Source organism: Cydia pomonella, chromosome 10 (assembly GCF_033807575.1).
Source record: "Cydia pomonella isolate Wapato2018A chromosome 10, ilCydPomo1, whole genome shotgun sequence".
Classification (NCBI taxonomy): Eukaryota; Metazoa; Arthropoda; class Insecta; order Lepidoptera; family Tortricidae; genus Cydia; species Cydia pomonella.
The window spans coordinates 970770-997929 of record NC_084712.1 but is presented as its reverse complement, the minus strand read 5'-3'; the positions used below and the strand labels follow the sequence as shown (position 1 = coordinate 997929).

The following is a 27160-nucleotide window of genomic DNA, read 5'->3' as shown; positions in this document are numbered from 1 at the left end:
AGGTACCTGAGGTGTTTCTGTCACAGGAGCGGTAGTGTCCTTGACATTGTCAAGCATAAAAGCTGGCTTGAGCCGGTCAATGGACACTGTCACTTCCTTGTTATTGAGAAGAATTTTAAAAATTTTGTCTTCTCTGACGAGTACTTTATGTGGGCCGGAGTAAGCTGGAGTGAGGGAACCTCTAATAGTGTCATCGCGAAGGAAGACATGACTACAGGTTTCCAGTTCCTTGTGTACAAATACCTTGGGCTTACAATGTCGTGAAGCAGGAACAGGTCGTAGCTTCTCCATGTAGCCTTTGAGTCTGGCGGAAAAGTCGGATATATCCGAAGTTGTACCAGCGCTCGGCTCCCAGAACTCACCGGGGAGTCTCAATGGCTCTCCATAAACCAGTTCAGCCGAAGATCCTTGCAGGTCTTCTTTGAAGGATGTACGTATTCCCAACAGGACCCACGGCAACGACTCAGTCCATCTGTCATTTGCATGACAGACGATAGCCGCTTTCAGCTGACGGTGGAACCGTTCCACCATACCGTTGCAAGCAGCATGGTATGCTGTCGTCCTTTTATGCTCGAATCCGGCCATCCTAGCTAAGCATTGAAATAGGGCCGATTCAAATTGACGGCCACGGTCAGTTGTAATGCTTGTAGGACAGCCGAACCGAGCAATCCAGGAGGACAGCAGTGCTTTTGCAACGGTTTCTGCCGTGATATCTTCTATCGGCACTGCCTCTGGCCAGCGAGTAAACCGGTCTACTGCTGTGAGGCAATACCGATAGCCCTGGGAAAGCGGGAGAGGCCCGACCAGGTCTATATGGATCTGTTTGAAGCGGGCGCGCGGTAAGTTAAAAGTGCCCAGCGAGGAAGTCACATGACGGGTGACTTTAGCTCGCTGGCACGGCAAGCAGGAACGCGCCCACTCCCTGCAATCTTTTTTAACACCTGGCCAGACAAAACGCTCGGAAACTAGCTTCGCCGAAGCGCTACAACCAGGATGGCTTAGGGAATGGAGGCTATCAAAGACTTTCTTCCGTAGAAACTTAGGTACGTAAGGCCTGGTAGCCAGTGTACCGACGTCGCAGTACAAAGGGGATTGGCTTCCAGGAACATAAAGTTTCTGCAGATGCAGTGATGAACCACTGCTCAGGAGCTGTTGAAGTTCGGGGTCGGAGGCTTGGTGTTGGGCTATTGTCTCGAGGCTTACAGGTGCTTCTAGTTCCTCAATTCGCGACAACGCATCCGCGACTACGTTGTCTTTGCCACTTATGTGGCGGATGTCTGTCGTGAATTGAGATATGAAGTCAAGGTGTCTATACTGCCTAGGCGAACAGTTACTCTTCCTTTCATGGAAGGCGAAACTGATTGGCTTGTGGTCAGTGTACACAGTGAAGTGACGAGCCTCGAGCATGTGCCTGAAATATTTTACCGCCTCGTATATGGCCAATAGCTCTCTGTCGTAAGGCGAGTATTTGGCCTGAGAGGGGCTGAGCTTTCTGGAAAAGAAGGCTAGCGGTTCCCAAGCGCCATTTTTAAATTGTTGTAGTACCGCACCAAGAGCCTTGTCGGAAGCATCCGTGACCACCGCTAGATTTGCAGTGCAATCAGGGTGCGCCAGCATCGCTGCATTCGACAAGCTCTCCTTACAGGCTTGAAATGCTTTCAACGTATCTCCAGTAAGGTTGACTGCTTGCGATCCCTTCACAGAACCTGTCAGCAGTGCGTGCAGCGGGGCTTGTATCTCGGCTGCTCGAGGAAGAAACCTCCTATAAAAGTTGATCATGCCCAAGAAGGCCCGTAGCTGCTTGATGTTAGTTGGTGGTGGGAAGTCCATGACTGCCTGAACCTTCGACTCGAGGGGTTTACATCCGGTGGCTGAAATCAGGTACCCTAGAAATGTTACCTCTTGAGCTCCTAAGACGCACTTTGAGGTATTTACCAGCATGCCGTACTGCTTCAGCCTAGCAAAGATTACGCGCAGATGTTCCTCGTGCTCTGCCTCGCTCCTAGAATATATTAGGAAGTCGTCTAGGTAAGCGTATACAAAATCGAGGCCCCTGGTAAGCTCGTCGACGAACCGTTGAAACGTTTGACCCGCATTGCGTAGACCAAACGTCATAAACGGGAACTCGAATAACCCGAAGGGGGTCGTGATGGCGGTTTTCGCGATATCGTCGGGACTGACAGGTATCTGATTGTAAGCTTTTTCCAAGTCTAGTGTACTAAAGATTTTACAACCAGCTATATCATACGAAAAATCATGGATGTGCTTAATCGGGTACCTGTCAGGCACTGTGCGAGCATTTAGGCTGCGATAGTCTCCGCAGGGCCGCCATCCGTTGCCCTTCTTCGGGGCCAGGTGGAGGGGTGACGACCAAGAGCTCTCCGACGGCCTGGCTGTACCACAAGCCAGCATAATCCGGAACTCTTCCTGGGCGATTTTCAGCTTGTCAGGAGCTAAACGACGGGGTGGTAAGGAAACTGGGGGACCTGGTGTGGTGCGTATATGGTGGACTGTGTTATGGGGTATGTTAGTGTTTTGTTTGCCAGCTGGTCGAGTAATTTCGGGAAATTCGTCAAGAATTTTGTGATACCGGGACTCGCCAGTTACGACTTTAACGGAAAACACGTCTTTACAATTGGCTGTGGTGCCGATGGCAGCTATTAAAGTTAACATGTCAATCAAGCGCTTATTGGGACAATCTACTAGCAGATTATAATGATTAAGAAAATCTACACCAATGATTGGCTTGGTAACATCAGCCACTACAAAACGCCATACAAAAGATCTGCGCAAGCCAAAATCTAAATCTAAAGTTAAATAGCCGTAGGTAGCAATATTAGAACCATTTGCAGCGCTCAGATTATACCCAGTCCTAGAACGACGATCACACAACGCCGACCGTGGATAGACGCAGAGGTCGCTTCCAGTATCGACTAAAAACTGCGTCTTTGAAGTGCGGTCGGTGACGAACAGGCGACCAGTAGATGTCGATGGGCAATCGTCAGTCGCCATTATCGACTGCCCCTTTCGTTTTCCGCCGGCTTGAAGTCGCATGGTCGAACACACTTGCTGGCCTGGTCTCCAAACTTCCCGTGGTACCAGCAGAGAGGATATTTGCGATAGTTCGACTGGGATCGTTGCCTGGATGCGTTACGCTTGCCTGGAGGTGCGCGCGCCCTGGATCTGCTACTCCTGCCCAATGCGGATGCCTGGAACTGCTGGAACTGTTTCCTTAGCTCTGCGATTTCTCTGGCAATATCGCTGGGAACTGAACTCGCAGCTCCGCTACCCACAGCGGCCACTTTCGGAGAAGAACTGGCCAAGTCGTTGACACGATCAGCTAGGTCGCAGACGTCTTCATGCGAAGCCGAAGATGGCTGGCCCGCGAGCACCATCTGCACACCGTGAGGAAGGCGGGTCATCCAAATAGACCTGATAAAATCATCTGGCACTGCAGGTCCTGCCAGGTCCTTCAGGTGCCGGAAGAAATGCGACGGTTTGCGGTCACCGAGCTCCTCATGCATCAGCAACTGCTTGGTCTTCCTCTCATTGGAAATACCCAGTCTCTTGATCAGCTCGGTTTTAAGCTTGTCGTATCTCTGTGACGCGGGAGGGTTGATAATAAGGTCCTTCACCTCGCGAGCATACTGGTTGTCGAGGTGGGAGATCACATAATTGAATTTTGTGACGTCACTGGTGATACCAGAATTTTGAAATTGACCCTCTACTTGGGCGAACCATATCTCCGGTTCTTCTGCCCAGAACGGTGGCACTTTCACTCCAACCTTAAAAACGTTTGTCGATTCTATCAACTCTGTCGACCCTGTCCCCGCACTATTTCCGGATGCCTCACTCGTACCGAGTGCATCTTTAAATTCCCTATCTTGGCTCATATTTGGGGTCACCAGTATGGTTGTATGGTCAGGGTTATGTACTATCCACTGGGATCTCGTAAATAATAATGCAGACTTACAGTTCAAGTGGTATACTTCATTAAAGTACACGGAAAATCCATACACAAGCAATACAGAAGGCACAGAAGGGTAGAACACACAGGCACAGTTTTAAAGTAGAAGTAGAACAGTTCAGAAGATAGAAATAGGTAACGTAAACAAGCGGGAAGCGAAAAGCAAAACAATAAGGTCGCAGCAAAGGAGACATGCGTTCCGCGTCGTATCATGGCAATGACTGTCAAATGACCTCTGCTGCGCGAACGCCGGGCCTAGCTACAAGACCAGTTTTCTTTAGGGCGGAGGTGAGGTCGATAGTATCGATAGTCGATACGGTTTATCGATATTGACGTAGGTGTGTATATAAGTTTAGGAAATGTATAAATATAATATAGGTATAGGAAAATGTGTAAGTGTAAATGTGAAATGTGTATATGTACCTACACCTACATATTTATGGATTTATGACCTTGACTGCGCTTAGTTTAGTGATCAAGATCAAATGTATGAAAATGCTTATCAGCTGTAACTCATGTAGGTATAATAAAACAACCGATACAGTCGAATGGCCTTAGGTATTTGGTATGACGAAATATCCTAAGAAAGTATAACAATTGACGGCGGTTCCTTAAGTTCCTTAGCCGAAATCGCAATAGATTCACATTTTAAACTGTTTTATGATATTACTTACAAAATAATGAGACGCCTAAAACTACAAAAAGATGTACATATAAATAATAATAATAAATAAATAAATAAATATTATAGGACATTATTACACAAATTGACTAAGTCAGCTCAATAAGGCTTGTGTTGAGGTACTTAGACAACGATATATATAATATATAAATATTTATAAATACTTAAATACATAGAAAACACCCATGACTCAGGAAAAAATATCCATGCTCATCACACGAATAAATGCCCTTACCAGGATTTGAACCCGGGACCATCGGCTTCATAGGCAGGGTCACTACCCACTAGGCCAGACCGGTCGTCAAAAATATTATGTACGAAGGTTTCCAACCTTCACAGTCTCGTGGTAGATAACTGGCAACGTTTATTTGAATTCAGAAATATCGCCCTGCTGAAGGAATAAAGATCTGCAGGCGATTCAGCCTGAAAGCGGCAAGCATCAACAATAGTAGGTAGATATTTCTGTTATAAATTTGAAGAAAAAATATTAATATCGATTATCAGAAATCTACCTCGAGCGTTTACGAATCATGCACAATTGCGAATACATGATGCATTTCAATAAATAATTATGTTTTTCATAAAATGCGCTTACAATCAGTAAAACACCTGTCAATTTGTATGGAAAATGCAAATATCAAGTTGATAAACGACTGAATTCAAAATGTTATTGAAATGTTACATAACTTTGGTAACTTAATAACATCCCACGTGTTCAATTAAACGATAAACTATATCAATACAATACCTACTTGTTTTATATTTTTAAGATATCTTAATTACTTCATCTGCGCATTGATTGCTTGAACCACTGGCCCAATGTGATAAAAGAGTTGTTTATGTTTTACTATGGTTAATTTATTTTTAATGAACAAAAGCAGTTAAAATTGGAGTAATCTCAAAATAATGTTCTTTAATTATTGAAGACACCGTATCCTTCTTAACAAAGGTAATTGCAATAGTTATTTGTTTTACTAGGGGCCAAAGTTGTTGTTTAACGCTTGTGCTAATATTGATACCCGAGCAAGCGAAAGATTCCAAAATTGAACCACGAGCGTAGCGAGTGGTTCGAGAAGTGGAACCTTGAGCGTTGCGAGGTTAAACAAACTGCCTCCGAGTGAAACAAAAAAATTTTCACCACACCAACGTGAGAAAAATACTGACTACGAGTATGAAATACGAAAACGGATTTTATGTAAGTATCATATATTTTTACCTAATTATCTATTTTAAGTACAACTTTTTTATATTAAAATTAACTATAAACTAAATAAATGAGCACTAATAAATAGAAGGCACTCATTCCTGCCGAGATAGTCTGGCGCTCGAACGCAGTGAGAGCGTCAATAGTCCGAGACTGAAATGATGCCTTTCACCCCTTCTTTTCATTTCCAATGCGAGGAAATTTAATTACAATACAATAAAAATACTCTTTATTGTACACCTCAATATAGAAACAATACAATAAATAACAGGCGGTAAGAGGTTTAAAATACATGTCTTTAGAGTCAAAAAAATCCTAAAAGATGAACACTCCCAAGACTCGAGTCATTGTCACACTATTAGTAGGCAGTACTTAACTATGATCATTCACATCAGTGCAGACACTCCAATTTTATCATCATCATCATCAATTATCGAGAATATTAAACAAGTGTTAGATAACGCCAACTCACAACGCGACCGGCTCCCGATGTCGGCGCACGCGCCGATCCGTACCATCGTATTTCACTAACCATTCGTAAACCCTATTTGAATGGAATAAAGGCTACATTTGGTCAGTTCAACGTGTAGCTTAACGTGAACATTGTGCCGTGGTAATACGAATGTGATGTGTTTGTAAATTGATATTTAATTTGATCATTATGAGCGGGGTTATTGGAAATGGTAAGCATTTTTTTATAAATACCTGTATTTAGGTTGATGACATAAACACTTAAGTCAACATAAACACTTACTTAAGTCAAAATAAACACTTGGTCAAGTCAAGTCTAAACATTAGACCCGGGTATGTCCTTAAACTACGTCCAAAAGAGAGGTATGGGCAATGTGAATGTCATCTCGCCTTGTGTGGTAGGGCACAGCACAGCAGATGTCATTCCAGATCTAGAGCAGAGCCCAACTGGGGAAGTACCTCCACCTTACAGAAAACCGCAGCCAAATAACACTTGACCCTACTCATAGTGTTGTGTTCCTGCCGGTGAGTAAGGTTGCCAGAGCTCAACGAGGGGGGTGGGGTTAGGGTCGGCAACGCGCATGTAACTCCTTGGAGTTGCAGGTGTACATAGGCTACAGAGACTGCTTACCATCAGGCAGGCCGTATGCTTGTTTGCCACCGACGTAGTATAAAAAAAAAACAGTTATTCTAGGGGGCTTGCACGCGAGGTTTTTTCGGCTAGTTTTTGACCCCCCTTGGTGATATGGTGTTCTTGGATACTGGCGTGATTTGTGCACAAGCTCAGGGTATCGCAAAACGTACAGTACACTCTTTTTTTGAAGAACCCTACCTGTACTGAAAATTGTAAACTAGTGTATGTAGATTTTAACAACTTATCCAAACATATCACGAAAAGATGTGAGATATAATTTCACCTATTTAATTCATATACACCTATACTGTAGTTTATGCATTCTTTGGTCAATTGTTGTAAATGGTGTTTAGTTTCACTTTCATAGTATGTATTTGTATATGTGGTTGTCTGGAAGAGATCGCTTTTTAGCGATAAGACCGCCTGTTGTTTCCTTTAAAATTTATTTGTAGTTTTACATATATGTATAATGTATAATAGTTGGTGCAATAAAGAATATTTACTTACTTAGTCTATAAGGTATTTGTAATATGGGCATTGTTGCCTGAATGAATCAAGTTTTAAATAAACAAGTTATCCTTATTGTGAAAAAACTGTCGTATACAATAGTACATTATGATACAAGTGTGCTAAGTTGGTAATTACACACGAGGCGATATTGTGCGCGCGAGCTGTAAGCGAGCGCGCAATAAGAAAGCCGATGTGGGTAATGACAATGACCAATGCACACTCGTTCCATACGACGTTTTTCAACACACTTGCGTGGAAAAAACAAAACTTATAAATTTGATTTCTTTTTGTCAAAACAGTAAAAGTACAATTTTAAAAATGGTGGCTTATAGTTTTAACATCGAATAATTGCACCAAAGCGTGCTGGGCTTGTATGCACTTATTCGCCAGTTCATGGAAGTAAGCTACCAACACGTTTTCCAAGAAAGACTGGGCGTTTTTGCTGATTTTCCATTGAATAAAAGTTTCATATGCCGCCAATTCTTTTTCACCCGATTTTGATGGTAAAAGGCTATCGTTCTCGGCTCTTGCCTCTATTAGTATTACTGGCAGCGTCAATTTTACGTGTTCTTCATTTTCAATGCTTGATAATGACATTTTCGTCAATATATAAATTAAAAACATGTAAAACTATTCCAATTTAATGACAAATACGGAAAATGAGTGGCTCCTTTTTTTTATACGCACGATTCCAATGCACGCGCAAGGCAAAGACGCAAACGAAATCGACAAACAGCCAATTTTTTTTTTTAAAGCTAATATTTTCGTATTTCTATTCGACGGATGGAGATCAAATCGATAAAATATTATGTTTATTCATTAATGTAATTTTCGAGATAATTTAATCTACGAGTATAAATTATGTTTGGTGTGATAAAACCTCTTTGAACTGACATTTGAAACCTATTAGTTGGTTAAAAAAACATTATTACTCGACCAAATTAAGAAGGCTCCGTTCCCATGCAAATCATTAGCAATCAGTTACCTTCTTAACTCAGTCGGGTATTATAATGAAAAAGCACGAGTGTTATAATATACTAAAAAAGCACGCGTGTTTAATATCTAGGATTATGAGCCAAAAATCGGTGGAATAAAATCGTCGTTTTGAGCAAGTGTGTTGAAAACATTATTAATTGCTTAATTTGATGAAGATGCATAAAGAAAGTGCCGTCGTTTTTAGGGTTCCGTAGCCAAATGGCAAAAAACGGAACCCTTATAGATTCGTCATGTCCGTCTGTCTGTCCGATTATGTCACCGCCACTTTTTCTTTAACTCAATGAATATGTTTATTGGTCGTTTCTCTTTTATTTTACGATTCGATTTCTAAGTCATAAGTTATTTCAAGTTTTACACATTATACCTGTAACTTAAAAAAAAAATGGAAAACCTCCTGCCCTCCTGTACCCCTAGTGTAAATAAATTCGATTTCGAAACGTGACGTACGCGTTTGCGTTTAGTCTCATTTTGTATTGGATTTAGAAAGAGCGCGCCAAGCGGGACGTTTTGGAAACTCAAAATCCTATACAAAATGAGACTTAACGCAAACGCGTTCGTCACGTTATGATGTCGATAAAATTTACACTAGGGGTACTGGTCCTTCCTTCCTGAAGAAAGGCCAGGCCAAGAGCACCCTAATCGGCGAGCGTGTATGAGGAATGGTATGAAAGTGAACCCGGAATACGGACCCGGGTACGTCCTTGAACTACGTCCAAAAGAGAGGTATGGGCATTGTGAATGCCATCTCGCTTTATGTGGTATAGGGCTAGGGTGACCAGATGTCCAGTATTTTACGGGTTGTCCCGTATTTCAGGCACGAATTTTTCACTGTCCCGTAATTTGGTGAAACCAATACGGGACAGTACATTGTCCCGTAATTTTATGATTCAATGGCATTTATTGATAAAAATACCTATTCGAACAATATTTATTTTTTCGCACACAGCGGTGAACACTTGTGTGTATTAATATTTATATTGTTTTATGGGTATTTCAATGGGATATGTTATTTATTTGATGAATTCACATTCTGTTATCCAAATATGTAATTACAAATTGTTGATTTATGGTTGTTTTGTATAGGTTAACGTATTTATTGATAGATAGAATACTCTTTATTGGAATACCTCAGTAAAATATACAGCTGAAACCAAAACGATTTGCAACACAACAATTAGCAATAATTATTGTATCGGTTATTGATTATTTAGTTTATTATTTCACATTTTCCATTCCATATAATATAAAAAATGTTGTGTTTTTAAATAAATAACATTGTTTTCTAAAGTCTTTTATTTAGAAAATTAGCATTTGTATAGGTTGATTGATTATGCCAAATTTTTGCAAAAAAAAATGTTGATTTTTAATAAAAAACGGCATGTCCCGTATTTTAACCTCGAATCCCGTATTTTTAATGCAGTTTTCCCGTAAAACCAGATCTGGTCACCCTAGGTAGGGCACAGCACAGCGGATGTCATTCCAGATCTAGCGCAGAGTCCAATTGGGAAAGAAACTCCACCTTACAGAAAAGCGCTGCCATAATAACAATAGACCCTGCTCATAGTATTGTGTTCCTGCCGGTGAGTAAGGTTTGCCAGAGGGTTGGCAACGCGCATGTAACTCCTCTGAAATTGCAGTGTACGGACGGCGTTAATGAAACAACAGCTCCGATGAAGATTATGATTTATTCTGATCTAATTAGGCAGGTTACACGATTATATATGCAATGCTTACGTACTAATTATATACTACACCACAGCAGGCGTACATAGGCTACGGAGACTGCTTACCATCAGGCGGACCGTATGCATGTTTGCCACCGACGTAGTATTAAAAAAAATTGATGGAAGCAAAAGAGGTATGTCAGGATCGTAGAATGGAAATCCGTGGTCTCAGCCTATCCCTCCGGGAAATAGGCGTGATTATATGTATGTGTACTGTGTATGTAAATAACATATAAGTCTATTGATTCTAGTTACGACACATAGGTTGGTTATGTTTATTTACGGTCAAGGAATGTGATTCTTGTGCCACCTTCGTACCATACCTTTCCTTACCACAGTGTGAGATCAGCGGCTTACAGTACAGTCAACCAATTTGAATCCTAGGCCACTATAGAACCTTGTCGCTTTAACTACTCTATACATGACATGCATCACTCAATAAGCACTGTCGTAGAAGTCATTATGACATGGTTCTATAGTGGCCTAGGAATCAAATTGGTTGACCGTACATTTCACAATTATTATTACGTTTTAAAGAGCTTGTGATTTTAGTTTTTTTAAACCTTCGAATTTATTGAACGCTTTTCATACTAGGGGAAACCGAGGTGAGTTCAAAACTGAGGTAAGTACCCGTACCATGAGTCACTGACTGTCAAAACTGACATATAATTTATCGAGAACGTCATTTACTTTCTATACATCTTGCTCGCACTTATATGCGAGTACGAGCGAGATGCGTAGAAAGTAAGTTGCATTCTCGATAGAGTATATGTCTGCCGAACTGGTGGTAGCCACAAAGTTGAAACAACGTCAATATTGCAGTATTTATAATCGTCTTGAGGCAAGGTTGCACGTTGAGGAACCAGCGGACGGTAGGACAATGCTAAACATCGTTTTTTCCAGCTCGATAACAGTTATAGATGTCTCAAAATTGACGTTGTTTCAACCTGTTTTAACTCACCTCGGTCTCCCCTCTATTAGTAAATTTGTCTCTTCAGTCTGAAAGTGTTAACTTATATTGGCGTCTCCTCCATGGACAGTCATTGCCTAGTGTGGAGGCCAGTAGTAACTGTATCCACGTGAATATTTTTTCAGAAATAATCAGTTTTTATAATTTTTTTATAAATAGCCTCGGACGTAAGTATTCTTAACTTTCGAGAGCAACAAAGATAAATTAAACCTTGAATCTGCATATGACCTATCTTTTTTACCTGCTAAACCAGGTTCTCAATTCGACTGTTTTTAGTGTAATTTATTTTTGTCTTAGAATTCTGTAAATGCTAACCGGTTTATGACCAATTTTTTTAACTTTATAATATTGAACCCCCATTTCGTTTATTTTTGGTCTCTGTTCGTCTGTTCTGAATCCAATCCAATCGATATATAATCGATGGAACTTCTCAAATGGTACCTATATAGTGGCGTCATCTATCAAATCAAAGGCCAAAGGTGACATCGTATCAAGCGATGGCGCCATAACCTTTAGTTGGTGCTCGGTAAGATGGCGCCACTTTTGATATTTACCAAATTTAACACATCAGTGAAAGAACAAGGATCAAAGTCAAATGGCGTTCTAAAAGTTTTAATAATGTGTCGAAAGATGGCAGTAAATTTACGTGGCTACAGAGTTTTCTTTGACAATACACCTCTATTTCAAATTACCTTTGCCATACACTGGGCCCAAGACAGAGCGGCTTGGAGAGCACTGGTGAAGAGTGCCCACACTCGTCTTGTCCCTCAGCCTTGAGGATACGACAAGGAAGAGAAGAGTTTAATTTGTGTTAGGGCTTGTGCACAAATCACGCGTGGTTTTCTCGGCTACTTTTTGACCCCACCCCCTCCCCCTTGAGGATATTTGGAGAGGTTCTTGGCGAACCCCCCCTCCCCCACATAACCTCACGTGTATTAATTTTTTCGTTCAACCTAATTTTAAGATAAATAATATATTGTAGAGAGTAAATCTTGTTTAGACTCGCTATTTTGAAGTGCCAAATGCAAATTTTATACTTAACAAAACCGAGAAAAAGTGTGTGGTAGATATTTTTCCTTAGTTTCGTTCACAATAGAAAAATAAATACACGTGAGGTTTTCTTATACCACCCCCCTCCCCCAACGTGATCTCTCGTAATTTTATTTGTGACCCCCCTCCCCCTTATCATATCTCGCGTGATTTGTGCACAAGCCCTTAACAGAGGACGCCGATTCGATTCCAGCTCTGGACACTGGGAGGCCTTGGTCACTTTTTCCTAAGGGCTCCTCTACACGATGGCCCAGCGTAGGCCAGTCCAAGGGACGCAGCTATGCGGTGAAATGAGATAGCAATATCACTTGCTCCCTCTAACGCATAAATGCGTCCCTAGGACTGGCCTACGCTGGGCCATCATGTAGAGGTGCCATAATGTTTATATCCGCAGGGCATGCACCGGCCGAGCCGAGCCGCGTCCGTCGCGCCGCGTCGAAGCTGTGCGGGTTGGAGTCCTGGCGGCGGCGGGTCCCCATCACAACATGGCTGCCGAACTACAAGCTGGAATATTTGTTCCGGGATTTCATAGCGGGTTAGTGTGTTTTTTATTCTTTTTTTAGGACATTCTTACATAAATTGTCTAAGCCCCACAGTAAGCTCGAGAAGGCTTGTGTTGTGAGTACTCAGATAACGATAATACATATGTCGGAGAAAGCTGAATTGTTCCATCTATCGTATTTAGGCCAGACTGGTAGTTAAACATGTGTTTAAAATGAAAACGAGACATTTTGTGCGAGTTGGTCTCCTGGCGACGGGTCCCACAACATGGCTGCTAAACTACAAGCTTAAATATTTGTTGAGGGACTTCAAAGCGGGTTAATATTCATGAAAACGGGACATTTTGTGCGGCTTGGAGGCCTAGCAGGTCCTGGAGTCTTAGCGGCGGGTCCCACAACATGGCTGCCAAACTACAAGTTGGAATATATGTTCCGCGACTTCATAGCTGGTTAGTATTTAAGAAAATTTTATGAGCTGGGATATTTGTTCCTGAATCATGGGTTTTTATATTTATCGTCAATTTGTGTAAGAAAATTTATTATTAATTAATTACTAGGTATCTATTAAAACGGGACATTTTGTGAAGAATAAATTAAGGACTCAACTCGGGACTTTAATGATTCGGATATTTTTAGCGCCGTCTCATAAAAACAAGATAGACAGATAAACTCTTTATTGGCACCAGTTGAGTTCTTCAAATTTTTACTCAAAAGACGGAACGTGTCTTTTGAGTCAAAATCACCAATACTACTCAAGAGTCGAATAGTCCTCCTGTACAGTGAGCTGCGACATTGCATGGAGAAATTATGAATGAATTCATTGATAGATTCGCTATGCACTTTACGGCTGATGGTAGGCACCTAGGTACATGTGTTGTCCTCGTGCTGGAATCATCACATTCCATATCCATTGTTATTCCGACTAAACAAACTGTCAGATTACAGGTCTTATCTGGGATCATCTTACAGGCAAATACCTTTGAATAATCCGGTACAATTAGTATGCTTTTCATAATATTTAATTAGTACTATTTTCTCCCTTGTTAAAGTAATCTTAAAGTCAATATTAATTGTTGAGATTATTTATGTTTTTGTGAAGTTAAGAAATTAAATGTATTAGATAACTCTTGTATGTAGGTATATTCCTACTATAATGTGCTGAATGTTAAATCATATCTTATTAACATGATTTTTTTCATACTTATTAAAGCAAGGCACTACTTTTTCATTAACTAACTAGTTTATCATCAAATAAACATCGAAAACATCAACAAAAACACTGGATCAGGCAGCCTAGCCAATATGACAACCGTTGATAGAAAACGCCAAATAGTCACGTGACATTTCATAGCATCTGCCATCCAGATAAGTATACGCAGCACCACAGAATAAATAATAGTACTACCGTACAGAAATGACACTTGGAACAAAATCGAAGTTTAACAGCGATTCAGGGACGAATCGTGTTGTCCCTTTCTAATGTATACCACTAGCCCTTTCGGCTATTTAGGATTTAGGGTTGTCAAAATTCAACTAAGTAATTATCTTATTTGTGGTTGTGCTCGTAAAGGGACGTCAAGTTGTGCCAACCCTTATAATTGCTCGAAGCCAGAGCGCCAGAAAGGGCGAGTGTCACCCCACTGGCAGTACTTACATCTGCTTGGTAGATGTTTGTGGCGGACAAATCTGTCAATATACGGTATTTATGCATGTCGGAGATCTGTCAAATCAGAATACGCCCCTGTAATCTCTGAACTTTACAATAAAATTGTGTCACGATTAAACTAGGGAATGCAAATCAATGATCGCAACTGAAATAATCGGCTCCAACTGATTATTTAGACAAAATTTCATAACCGAATATTGGAAAATTGAATAACCGGTTACGGTTATTTTAGATGAATCTTCTAATCGCTACAAAATCATGATTTTTGTCTGTCATTATAAATGTTGTCATTTGTTCACTTTACTAACGATAAAATACTCGTAAATTTATTTCCCGTTTTTATGAATTTTTTATTTATTTATTTATTACATACACACAACCATCGTTACAGGATATCCTAATTCGACAGTATGGAATTTGACACACAAAATAAAATAATTACATAGGTATACAGTAAATAGATTAAGTATTACAAACTACAGTAACACAATGTGCGTGGCCCTTGTGAATTCGCTCAAAGAACAAAGAAACAAATCTAACTCGATCGCTACTCGATTAAGTGTCCGAATTGCGCGCGTAAAGGGGGCCTGGCGAAGGAGTTGCGTTCGAGCGCGCGGCTCGGCCAGCAGGCTCGGCCGCCGCCGTCGCCACACATACCATATAAATATTTCGATTGAATATTGTGCCACGTCGAAGGTCATATTTTCACTTTTGCTATATTTTGTACGTTTTATTAAGAAAGGAATACTTCCTTTGTTTTGGTAATTTTCTGATTACGTGACTGTAAATTTATCATTTTTTTATAAAAACAACCGTAACCGGATATTCCGTATCAAAAACGTAATGACACGTTCACAATTCGTTCTGACAAAATCCATGTAATGTTATTGACATTATTTCTGTCAATATTTCCGATGCTTGAAATATATTTCAAGTTTTTTAATGAATATAATATTTTTCCCATATGTTCACATTGAGCGATATGCAACACTATTTATGTGTGTTGTCTAACTTGAACTTATTCCTCCATTTCTGTGCAAACATACCTCAATCTTCGATAATTTGAAACACCATAAATATTCTGTATGATCACATGTAAATAGAACCGTATGCTTCTATCATTAAGGTCCATTATCTTGGAAGAATCAGGATGGAGATAGTTCCTTTCATACTGTTTGCTGATGCTTCGCAGGATACAATAATTGCATATATGTTATGTAAAACGCATATTGCGCAAACCTGATACGCTAGGCAAACAGGGAATTTGAAGACTGTGCTGTAATTAATAACCAATAGGTCGTGTTTCGTGTTTCTTCGTCCTTTTTGCTATGGAACTTCGTTTATTATATTATATTTCATATTAATTAAATATTAGGTATTTATTGAGATAACAATATACATAATGGATATATACAGATGATTACTATAACTAGCTTATATCTAAAATAGGCCCTTGAGGCATTGTACCAAGGATGCTGGCGGCATTTCCTCGTTGTATCGCAATATTGATACGTTGTGCGAGGAAGCCGCCAGCTCTTCGGTCACCAGTTACGTCATATTAATTTATTCATAAAATTAAAATTATACGTCATAGGTGTATTATATGTCAATTCCAAGCGCTGGTGGCCTAGCGGTAAGAGCAAGTGACTTTCAATCCGGAGGTTGTGGGTTCAAACCCCGGCTCGTACCAATGAGTTTTACGGAACTTATGTACGAAATATAGTGTAATATTTACCAGTCGCTTTTCAGTGAAGGAAAACATCGTGAGGAAACCTGACTCATCCCAATAAGGCCTAGTTTACCCTCTGGGTTGGAAGGTCAGATGGCAGTCGCTTTCGTAAAACTAGTGTCTACGCCAATTCTAGGGTTAGTTGTCAAGCGGACCCCAGGCTCCCATGAGCCGTGGAAAAATGCCGGGACAACGCGAGGAACAGTGAGCTGCGGTATTGCATGGAGAAATTATGAATGAATTCATTGATAACGTCGCCATGTAGTTATATGGCTGATGATACATGTTCATGTTTCCGTATAAGGCCACAAGATGGCAGACCCTCCAACACCCACGGTCTCTATTGGTAAAAATTTACAAAACGACGAATAAAACCGATATTTTCAACTGTTCCCGAGCCTTGGCGAGTTTTTTCAGTCTTAAACTTATTTTGCAGGTTTAACTGTGGGCCTGACGTCCATTCCTCAAGGGATCGCTTATGCCATCATAGCAGGACTGCCACCTCAGGTATTTTCATATTAGAACTCTTTATCATATTCCAACTCATAAGCGTAAGTTCAGGGTACAGGTAAGGAGAACAATTTGTTATGGGAGAGCTGTTGCAAAAGTGTCCATCTGGCAGCTGTACATATTAGTTCGAAATCTCTCCGGTGGCGCTAGGGTAGCAAGGACATGACATGAACTTAGACGTTATTGACGGAGTGAAGTTATGGAGTGTGGAATTAAGAGGAGTGGCATCTGATGATAGAAATGTTGCAAAAGTGTCCAGCTGTCAGCTATAAATAATAGTTCCAAATCTCTCCAGAGTAGCGCTAGAGTAGCTAAGAACCTAGGCGTTATTGACGGAGTGAATTGCGCTGTCTATGATTTGATTTTTTTGTTCAAGTACTCTAGGTATTGTAGCGCCACCTATATAAAGTTTTTTGATGACACTTTTTGGTACATGGAGATTTCGTTCCTCCACCTTCCGTAAGTGAAGTGGGCTTTCAGTGATTTGAATTTTTTTATCAAAGTAAAAAATTGTTTGCGTTGTATTGTGGCGTCACCTTTTAAGGTTTTTTGACACTTTTCATACACATAGATTGTTCTCCTTACCTTTACCCTCCATAAATACGAGTAAACTGATTTGTCATCCCGTATAGAACGTGTCAACATTTTGACACCCTTACCTATGGAGTGTGGAATTAAGAGGAGTGGCATCTCTCATGGTAGAACTGTTGCAAAAGTGTCCAGCTGTCAGCTATAAATAATAGTTCCAAATCTCTCCAGAGTAGCGCTAGAGTAGCTAAGAACCTAGGCGTTATTGACGGAGTAAATTGCGCTGTCTATGATTCGATTTTTTTGTTCAAGTACTCTAGTTATTGTAGCGCCACCTATTTAAAGTTTTTTGATGACACTTTTTGGTACATGGAGATGTCGTTCCTTATCTCCACCTTCCGTACCCTTACCTTAGAGTTCGCCCAAGCAAAGTAACCGGACATGATATTTGCACACTTTATCAAATTGTGGAATGTCATCATTGATGACAAATTTATATGAAAATAGGGCGTTTGTAATGACACTATCATACTTTGTTATGTTCAACTTGGTGCAACTTAGCTTAAACGGCATTTAGCATGGAGTCTCCTAGCTAAGGGGTGCGCATAGAAGATGTCCAAATAAATATGTTAGTTTATATTCTAATATACTTCCGACAAATAAATTCTTTGTTTATTTTCTACCAATATTATGTTTACATTCGCTACTAGTTCTTTGTTGATTTTTCTACTGATTAATTAAAAAAATCACATTCCAGGTGGGCCTATACTCCAGTATTTTCCCCGGCTTCGTGTACGCCATATTTGGCAGCTGTAAGGACGTCACCGTCGGCCCGACGGCCATATTGGCGGCGCTACTAGCCAAATATGTCGCCAGAGCTGAGGCGTTTGCATATCTGGCTTCGTTCCTGTCGGGCTGTGTTATTATGCTGCTAGGAGCTCTGCAGTTAGGTGAGTGTTCATCGTGTACGCCACATTCGGCAGCTGTACGGACGTCACCGTCGGCTCGAAGGCCATTCTGGCGGCCCTGTTCGCGAGATATGTCGCTAAAGCCGAGGCGTTTGCATATCTGGCTTCGTTCCTGTCTGGCTGTGTACTTATGCTGCTAGGGACATTGCAGTTAGGTGAGTGTTATTTTATGTGTCAAAATGGCCATATTGGCGGCCCTGCTCGGCAAATAGGTATGTCGCCAAATTCGAGGCGTACACATATCTGGCTTCGTTCGTATGCTGCTAGGCGTTGCAGTTAAACGTGTGTGAAATATTTTATCGCTTATTTGTTGGAAGTCAATATGTTTCTGACCTTAATTTGAACTTCTGTCTTTGATACATTATAAAATATTTGACAAAACTGACACTCATGAGCATTTGAGAATCATAAGCCCTAACGTCGTTATAAGATTTTTTCTTAACAAACATATCGCCAAAAAAGGAAGTTTTTGTCATATTTGGCTTCGTTTCTGTTAGGCTATGTTATTATATTGTAATAACACAGCCTAATTATTTCTTAATTGAGTAATTGAAATATAATTTCTTTATTTTGCTTATAAACCTATATGACCTTAGAAAAAACTGCCTACTTAAACATTAAACGCAATTTCATTTGTATTGTTGTTCGAGTTATATACAGTGTGGAAAGATAAGTCGGGCCCTGGAGGGAAACTAGCTTAAATCCTTAAGCTGGCTCATTTTACTTAAAGGAGACATTCCTTTATTTTTAAAAAGAAACAAAACTGCATTCAAAGATTTTCTAAAACTCGCTTGCCTCGCCCGGGACTAGAACGAACTAAAATAAAAAAAACAAACACTCCCTATTTTATTATACTAATCGATAGTATTATTATTCAGGATAAAATTTCTCTAACAAACATTTGGTCTTAAAAATAAAAATGATCGTTAAATCTAACATTAACTTTATTTTACTATCAATTTGTTACAGTTAAATTAATTAACTGATAAATTGTTCGAAATGAGCCCCCTCGTTCCGGCTACACAAAATTAGTCGCCGTTGAAATTCATTTCTTGTAGCCTTCAGCAAAGTGTTGTGGTGTATGCCCCTAATAACATTTTCCACCGCAACCCTTAGCTCTTGAACGGTTTCATAGCAAGTTTCATAAATAACATTTTTTACATGACCCCATAAAAAAAAGTCCATGGGCGTCAGGTCTGGACTTCTTGCAGGTCATCTAACCGTCCCGTGTGTAACTATCCAGGCGTTGAAATTTTCATTGACATATGCACGGAAAGTGCTCATTCCTGCACGCGTGCGGGAAAGTAGCATTATTATGTACTGTAAATGTAATTTTCAGGATTCCTGTTGGATTTCATTTCGAAGCCGGTGATCAGCGGGTTTACCGCTGCGGCCGCGCTGCAGATCGGCGCCGCGCAGCTCAAGTCGCTCTTCCGCCTCACAGGTACCTGGTACAGGCTAACTATTACTTCCGTACCATTTCGTGCAGTCACCATCAGATATATCGGAGCAGCCTAGGCGCTCACAAATATCTGAACAAGCCTCTATTGTCAAGGCGTTAGAGTGTGTGTTCAGATACTTTTGAGCACGTCGGGCACTCAGATATATCTGATGGCGACTGGATCTTGTCACAGTGACAATAAATTTGAAAGTTGCTGGGGACCCTATGGGTCCCTAAGGGACCTCATACTATTCTCAAATACGTGTTATAATCATACATCGCATCGTTTGCAAATAGAGTAAAAAAAAATCGTGTTATCACTGTTAGGTATTTGTACTTAGTATTTGTAACCTGGTATTTAATCACAATGACGCATGATTTTAATTTGTTATATCTCTCGTGTCGAATGATATACGATAGTTAATTTTTATATCGAGTAGCCGTCACGAAAATTTATGTATTTTTTAGAAGTTTATCATTTTTTTAATACTACGTCGGTGGCAAACAAGCATACGGCCCGCCTAATGGTAAGCAGTATCCGTAGCTTATGTACGCCTGCAATTCCAGAGGAGTTACATGCGCGTTGCCGATCCTAACCCCCTCCCGCCCCTCGTTAAGCTCTGGCAACCTTACTCACCGGAACACAACACTATGAGTAGGGTCTAGTGTTATTCGGCTGCGATTTTCTGTAAGTTGGAGGTACTTCCCCAGTTGGGCTCTGCTCTAGATCTGGAATGACATCCGCTGTGCTGTGCCCTACCACACAGAGCGAGATGACATTCACAATGCCCATTACTCTCTTAAAATTCATAATAATTTACTTGGCATGTAACTTTTAGGTAATAATTTTATGGTAAAAAAATATTTCCTATTTTTTTTTTTAATTAAACCTAACCAAAAAAGATTTGTAGGAACTGTCATAGGAATCATCATACGACAAATTATATCTTGTCAGTCTTATTTTATTGAAGTTAGTTCAGTCACGTCTGAAAATATCGATACGAAAAATGTGCCAAAAATATGTATACACTATTTTAATATATGGGCAATAAATAAATAATAAATATTATAGGACATTATTATACAAATTGACTAAGTCCCACAGTAAGCTCAATAAGGCTTGTGTTGATGGTACTTAGACAACGATATATATAATATAGACATATTTATAAATACTTAAATACATAAAAACACCCATGACCCAGGAACAAATATTCATGCTCATCACACGAATAAATCCCCTTACCATGATTTGAACCCGGGACCCTCAGCTTCGTAGGCAGGGACCCACTAGGCCAAACCGGTCGTCACAAAGTCATAAAGTCGTGTATACATATTTTTTGGTACTTGTAACATTAGCCTCTGTTTTTGTGTGTTGACATATATTTGAAAGTCTGCGTGTTTGCAGGGTCCTCGGGTAGCACATTTCTGGAGGCCGTCGTGAATTTCTTCAGGAATATTAAGACGACACATTTGTGGGACACCGTTTTAGGGGTCACCTGTATTGTTTTACTGTTGCTTTTGAAGGTGAGTGGGTGTTGTTTTTAAATACCTTTTATTAGAGATGCCACAAATATTCAGCAACGATTCGGTATTCGGTGTATTCGGCCAATTTGCCGGATATTCGGTATTCGGCTGAATATCGGCTACTATTCGGCCGAATACTGAATATACACTATATTTGTAGATAATGTTGTTAGAATTGTTTTGTATTCATTTATAAATAGTCAGTTGTATATTTTTGGCGGTATATTAATAAAATGATAGGTGCAGGTACAGTCGATCAATTCTCAAAATATAATATTAATAAGTATTTCAATATATTAAATTCAAAATAAGCATTTTTTAAAACTACAATATAGTTGAAATAATGTGGCTTTCGGTACAACATTTGATGGGTTTCCTCACTAAATAAAATTGCTTACACGACATTTAAAAAATAGCAACGTTTCGATACCATGTTTAAGAATTAGATATCTTATGTGATTCATTTAAATTGAAATAAATCGAATTGAAGTGAAATTGTTTCTGTTTAGCCCAATGGTTGACTGGTAGGTAATGCCTCAAGGCGTTAGGTCCGCCATTTGTACTCTTTTTAGGGTTTCGTAGCCAAATGGCAAAAAACGGAACCCTTATGGATTCGTCATGTCGGTCTGTCTGTCTATCCGTATGTCACAGCCACTTTTTTCCGAAACTATAAGAACTATACTGTTGAAACTTGGTAAGTAGATGTATTCTGTGAACCGCATTAAGATTTTCACACAAAAATAAAAATAAAAACAACAATAAATTTTGGAGATTCCCCATATTTAGAAGTGAAACTCAATTTTTTTTTCATCAAACCCGTATACATCTATGGATAGGTTTCAAAATTTATATTGAGATTTCTAATATATATTTTTCTACACTAAATAGTTTGCGCGAGAGACACTTCCAAAGTGGTAAAATGTGTCCCCCCCCTCCTTGTAACTTCTAAAATAAGAGAAAGATAAAACTAAAAAAAATATATGATTTACATTACCATGCAAACTTCCACCGAAAATTGGTTTGAATGAGATCCAGTAAATAGTTTTTTTAATACGTCACAAATGGTACGGAACCCTTCATGGGCGAGTCCGACTCGCACTTGGCCGCTTTTTTGTAAATGCAATAAAGTTTAAATAGGTAAATAATAAAAAACAGTGATGTTACAAGCTTTTATTTAGTTTCACCTGACCGTTGTCTGTTTGTAATCAAATCTCGCAAGTTTTTGATCCACTTCCCGGATTCCGATGAAGCTGAAAATTTGCATACATATGTAAGTCGGGTGACAATGCAATATTATGGTGCCATCTAGCTGATCTCAGGAGGTAGCCATAGGAACTCTGTGATAAAACAACGCAACCTAATTGTGTTTGGGGTTTTTAGAATTGGCTCGACGAGTATTAGTTGCCTGTGGAAAGAAAAGTACAGCGATAAAAGCTTGTACCAAAAATGAAATTTTTGCCAAAAACTTATATTTATACTGCCTTCCAGCGTGTAAGGCTTGCAACAGACGAGAGGTCGAGCCCGGCGCGGCGGCGCTGCGCGCGCGCCTGCCTGCACGCGGCGCGCGCGCGCAACGCGCTCGTGGTGTTCGCGGCCGCGCTGCTCGCCTACTGGCTGGCGCTGCGGGGAGCCCTGCCCTTCGCACTCACCGGTACGGTACACGTTACTCCTCTTTCTCTCATCTACGCAGCTATCACACTATAGGACGTCTCGCTCGCACACCGGGCATGCGGATCTGTAACTAATGTGAACACCGCCTTAGTGTCATCAGATCACATAAGCCGCACGGTGGTAATAACCGAATCCTAAACTTCTTTTTATTTCTGCTTCTGGCTCTTCGATACTTCGAAATGTAATGTAAAAAATAATATTTTTTGTACTTTAAACTACTTTTCATCTTTAAATCATACCTCCTTTCATACTGATCAACAGTTATTTTTTTTCTATTTTTTCTTTTTCCATTTTCAATAGATAATGAATTCTGTGGAAGTTGCACTAGAATTAAAAACTGCGTCATGTTTTGTCTCAATGGAATTAAAGTGTACGTCTTTAAAAGTTGATTGTTATTTTATTTTTGTTTTGTTTCATCGATTCTCTCCTATTACAGGTACCATAACAGGCGGGCTACCAAACTTCGCCCCACCCCCATTCTCAACAACCGTCGGCAACCAGACCCTCGGCTTCGGAGACATGCTGGTTGTGTTCGGCCCGGAGGGGCTCGTGATGCCTCTCGTCGCCATCTTGGAGAGCATCGCTATAGCTAGGGCTTTCGGTGAGTTACTGTGGTTCATTGAACTTGATTCTTACCAATTTTGCAGCATTCTTACCATTGAGAATTTATCTCACAGGTATCGAAAAAAGAGGCCATTAGCTCTGGCCTGCACAATTTGACAAGCCATCTTTGGTGTGTTGTTAACCTAATCTGTTGTTAAGGAGGGTAGACCAACAAAAATTGAGGATTAGTACCCTCGTGTTTCAACAGAATTTTTTGGAAAGCATTAGAGCTTTCATTGAATTATGGTACCCTGGTCTCTACAATAGACAACCTAACCTACAGCTCCCAAGACATGCTCGTCGTGTTCGGCTCGGAGGAGTTCGTGATGACCCTCGTAACGAGAGAGAATCGCTACAGCTCGCGCTTAAGTCGAGTTACGGTTTAATTACCAACTACAATCTATTTTATAGATTACATGAAGGTAGTAACTTACTTTTTTCTACGTCGACTGTAATGGTTGAATTAAGATTTCGTATACCAAACTGAAATTGGGTACTTTTCATGTATGGGCTCCCAACTCAACTATAATATTCATTTCGAAACGGTTTAGTCAACTATAATGAAATTGACCAATCACAGCTCGCCGCGGTCAAGAGGACGAAACAAAACGATAGCTCAAATTAATTATTTATTGTATAGTAGAAACAATTGCTTCATCATAAGTCATAAACGCACATGTGAAACCCTTAATACAGCAACATCCATATACTACGAAAACCGCTTACCATTGCTTGTTAGTCTCCATAGGCTACGGTGGCCAAATGTGGCCAGTTGAATTTAGCGCAGAGCAAGTACCAGGGCCTCATGAGTTACGAGAAGGTGTCGTTGACAACCCCGCCGGGTCCCGGCGGCCGGGGCGCGTATCTTAAATAGCTGTATACTTTTGGCTTGTTTACCTGTATGATTTTATTAGTTTAAAGTATTATTTTTATTGACTCGTAGAAAAAGTATTGTATACAATAGTGATATAATCAAGCTTTTCAATCTCGTACCTTACTTAAAACACGGTACTCGACTGAAAAGCTCTCTATTATATCACGATTGTATAAAATACCATTTAATCAGATCTGTATTTTAATTTCAGCGGGCAGTAAACCTGTAGACGGCACGCAAGAAATGCTAGCCGTGGGCGCCTGCAACGTCGTGTCGTCGTGCTGCCAGGCCATGCCGGCCACGGGCTCCTTCACGCGCACCGCGCTCAACCACGCCAGCGGCGTGCTCACCCCCGCCGGCTCCATGTTCAAAGGTTACACCAAACATAACCTCTTTCAGCATTCTGCAATCCTGGTATTGGGTATTTGGGCCGATTATTTTTGTTTCATCAGATTTTGGTAAAATTTGGTGGATAGAAAAGTTCTCTATTCTGTACATGTCCATGACCTAAAAAATCTTCCCCTGAGTTACAGATGTAACATATTTTGCCAAAATTGGAATTTCTTACTCTGTCCAGAATGAAAAGCTATTCAACCTAGCGAAATTTTATCCAAATATAACGAAAAAACAAAATAGACAACGAAACATAAAACACAAACAGTTAATAAAACTTAATGAACCTTTTTATTTTCAGCTCTACTAGTCCTATTATCAGTGACGCTACTCACTGATGCGTTCTACTACATCCCCCGCGCCGCGTTAGCGGCTGTCATCATGGTCGCTATGATGTCCATTATAGATCTCGCTATCATACCGACACTATGGAGGAATAGCAGTAAGTAACATATAATAATATGTTCAGTTCTACTAGTCCTACTGTCAGTGACACTACTCACTGACGCGTTCTATTACATCCCCCGCGCCGTCCTAGCGGCTGTCATCATGGTCGCTATGATGTCGATTATAGAACTGGCTATTATACCGACACTATGGAGGAATAGCAGTAAGTAACATATAATCAACGAGGGGGGGGTGGGGTTAGGGTCGGCAACGCGCATGTAACTTCTCTGGAGTTGCAGGTGTACATAGGCTGCGGAGACTGCTTACCATCAGGCAGGCCGTATGCTTGTTTGCCACCGACGTAGTATAAACGTAGTATAAATAATATGTTCAGTTCTACTAGTCCTACTGTCAGTGACACTACTCACTGATGCGTTCTACTACATCCCCCGCGCCGCGCTAGTGGCTGTCATCATGGTCGCTATGATGTCGATTATAGAACTCGCTATCATACCGACACTATGGAGGAATAGCAGTAAGTAACATATAATAATATGTTCAGTTCTACTAGTCCTACTGTCAGTGACACTACTCACTGATGCGTTCTACTACATCCCCCGCGTGTCATCATGGTCGCTATGGTGTCCGTTATAGAACTCGCTATCATACCGACACTATGGAGGAATAGCAGTAATTAACATATCATAATATGTTCAGTTCTACTAGTCCTACTGTCAGTGACACTACTCACTGATGCGTTCTACTACATCTCCCGCGGCGTTCTAGCGGCCGTCACATGGTCGCTATGATGTCCATCATAAACTCGCTGTCATACCGACACTATGGAGAATAGCAGTAAGTAACTTTTCTCAAACTTGCTATGACATGATGACATGACATACGTCAAATTAGGTCCGGAAATACTACATATCAGGTGGCATGAGTGAAGATGATATGTAAAGGAATTTCATACTGCCTTACACACCTAGGACTGTAAAGCAACCTTCTTTTGTTTTTTAACGTCAAATTGTAACACAAGGTCTTGGTATCCAACCATCAACTAGCTTCAGTTAGCTTGGTACGGTGATATGTTGTGCATATTCGTTGCTAAGCAACGGCGGTGGCGCAACGCGCAGGCGGGCGGACTTACGCGCGCAGGGCAGCGCTGGTAGAGTGGCGAGCCGAGTAGGTCGCCACAAAACAAATTGACTACAATTTTTTGTTTTAAATGCATGTTTAAGAAAAGCACTATACATACATATCTCGGCGAGAAACGGGGTTGCCGGCCGCGTATCTCTATCAGGTCTATATCTACTAGGCCTGCAACCCTACGTTTCCCGGCCTCTATAGTAATGTACTATAAAATAATGTTTAGTTATACTATTTATACTGTTAGTAAAGTTTTTCAGCCTTTTTACCACAGACCTGTCAAACGCTTAAAGGCAGATGAAGTGTGCAAAAGGGAAGCCATCATGTATATGAATATCTCATGAGTGCGAAAGAGGCAGACTACATATGAGAAAACATGACCATTTTTGAGTTAGAAGTCGGCCGCAGTCGCCAATGTGCATTTTGCCGATTTTTTAATGAAAAAAATATAAATGAATCAGGAAGAAAACTATCGTAGTGTCACAGGGCCAAATAACCCAAGGCAGTTACTCATTTTACAGGTAATTATGATATTCCGAGCAAAGTTTTCGTGACGATATTTTATCAAATTAACAGCATAAAAAATATAAATAGCCGGCTTATACAGTTCATTATGAGTTTTTCTTCAGTTGTGTGCTAATATTTCGTCATAGTAATCAACAATTTAGAATCTTTTGTGTAAAAACCTAAACTTACTTTACGCTAGGGCTTGAAAATGTTCATATGACATGACAGTATCGATAACTTGTCGGTATATTAGTAGATATGTTGTTCACAAGACATCATTAAGATATTAACCTTTATAACTGACTTAAAATAATAGCGATGGTTAAATTATCTTTTTTGAAGGTGCATATGTTTAGCGGTAAATTTAAACTTAACTTTCCAACACAGTACTTACATTTTACCCACTTTTCCACGACTTTGTCGCTAACACAAGGAAACACAAGACAGCTTGTACTTGTACACAGCGTATACACCCCCAACCCAACTTGACAGTAGAAAG

General features: G+C 40.3%; 2 protein-coding genes across 2 annotated transcripts in view; one reads left to right on the top strand and one right to left on the bottom strand.

The window, feature by feature from the left end:
* Positions 1-3011: 3011 nt before the first annotated feature.
* Positions 3012-3893, bottom strand: LOC133521729 (uncharacterized). The gene has a single exon (XM_061856795.1). It carries the CDS (start codon positions 3891-3893, stop codon positions 3012-3014), a length of 882 nt encoding a protein of 293 aa, XP_061712779.1.
* A 2394-nt stretch (positions 3894-6287) lies between these two features.
* LOC133521820 (sodium-independent sulfate anion transporter-like) overlaps positions 6288-27160 on the top strand; it is a 33917-nt gene continuing 13044 nt past the window's right edge. The window contains exons 1-10 of the mRNA XM_061856901.1: positions 6288-6536; positions 12603-12743; positions 16540-16610; positions 17899-18091; positions 19449-19553; positions 20959-21077; positions 22566-22728; positions 23185-23349; positions 24437-24598; positions 25088-25228. Of these exons, the coding sequence (XP_061712885.1) occupies positions 6515-6536; positions 12603-12743; positions 16540-16610; positions 17899-18091; positions 19449-19553; positions 20959-21077; positions 22566-22728; positions 23185-23349; positions 24437-24598; positions 25088-25228 (1282 nt within the window). The 5' untranslated portion in view covers positions 6288-6514. The remainder of the gene's footprint in view (positions 6537-12602; positions 12744-16539; positions 16611-17898; positions 18092-19448; positions 19554-20958; positions 21078-22565; positions 22729-23184; positions 23350-24436; positions 24599-25087; positions 25229-27160) is intronic.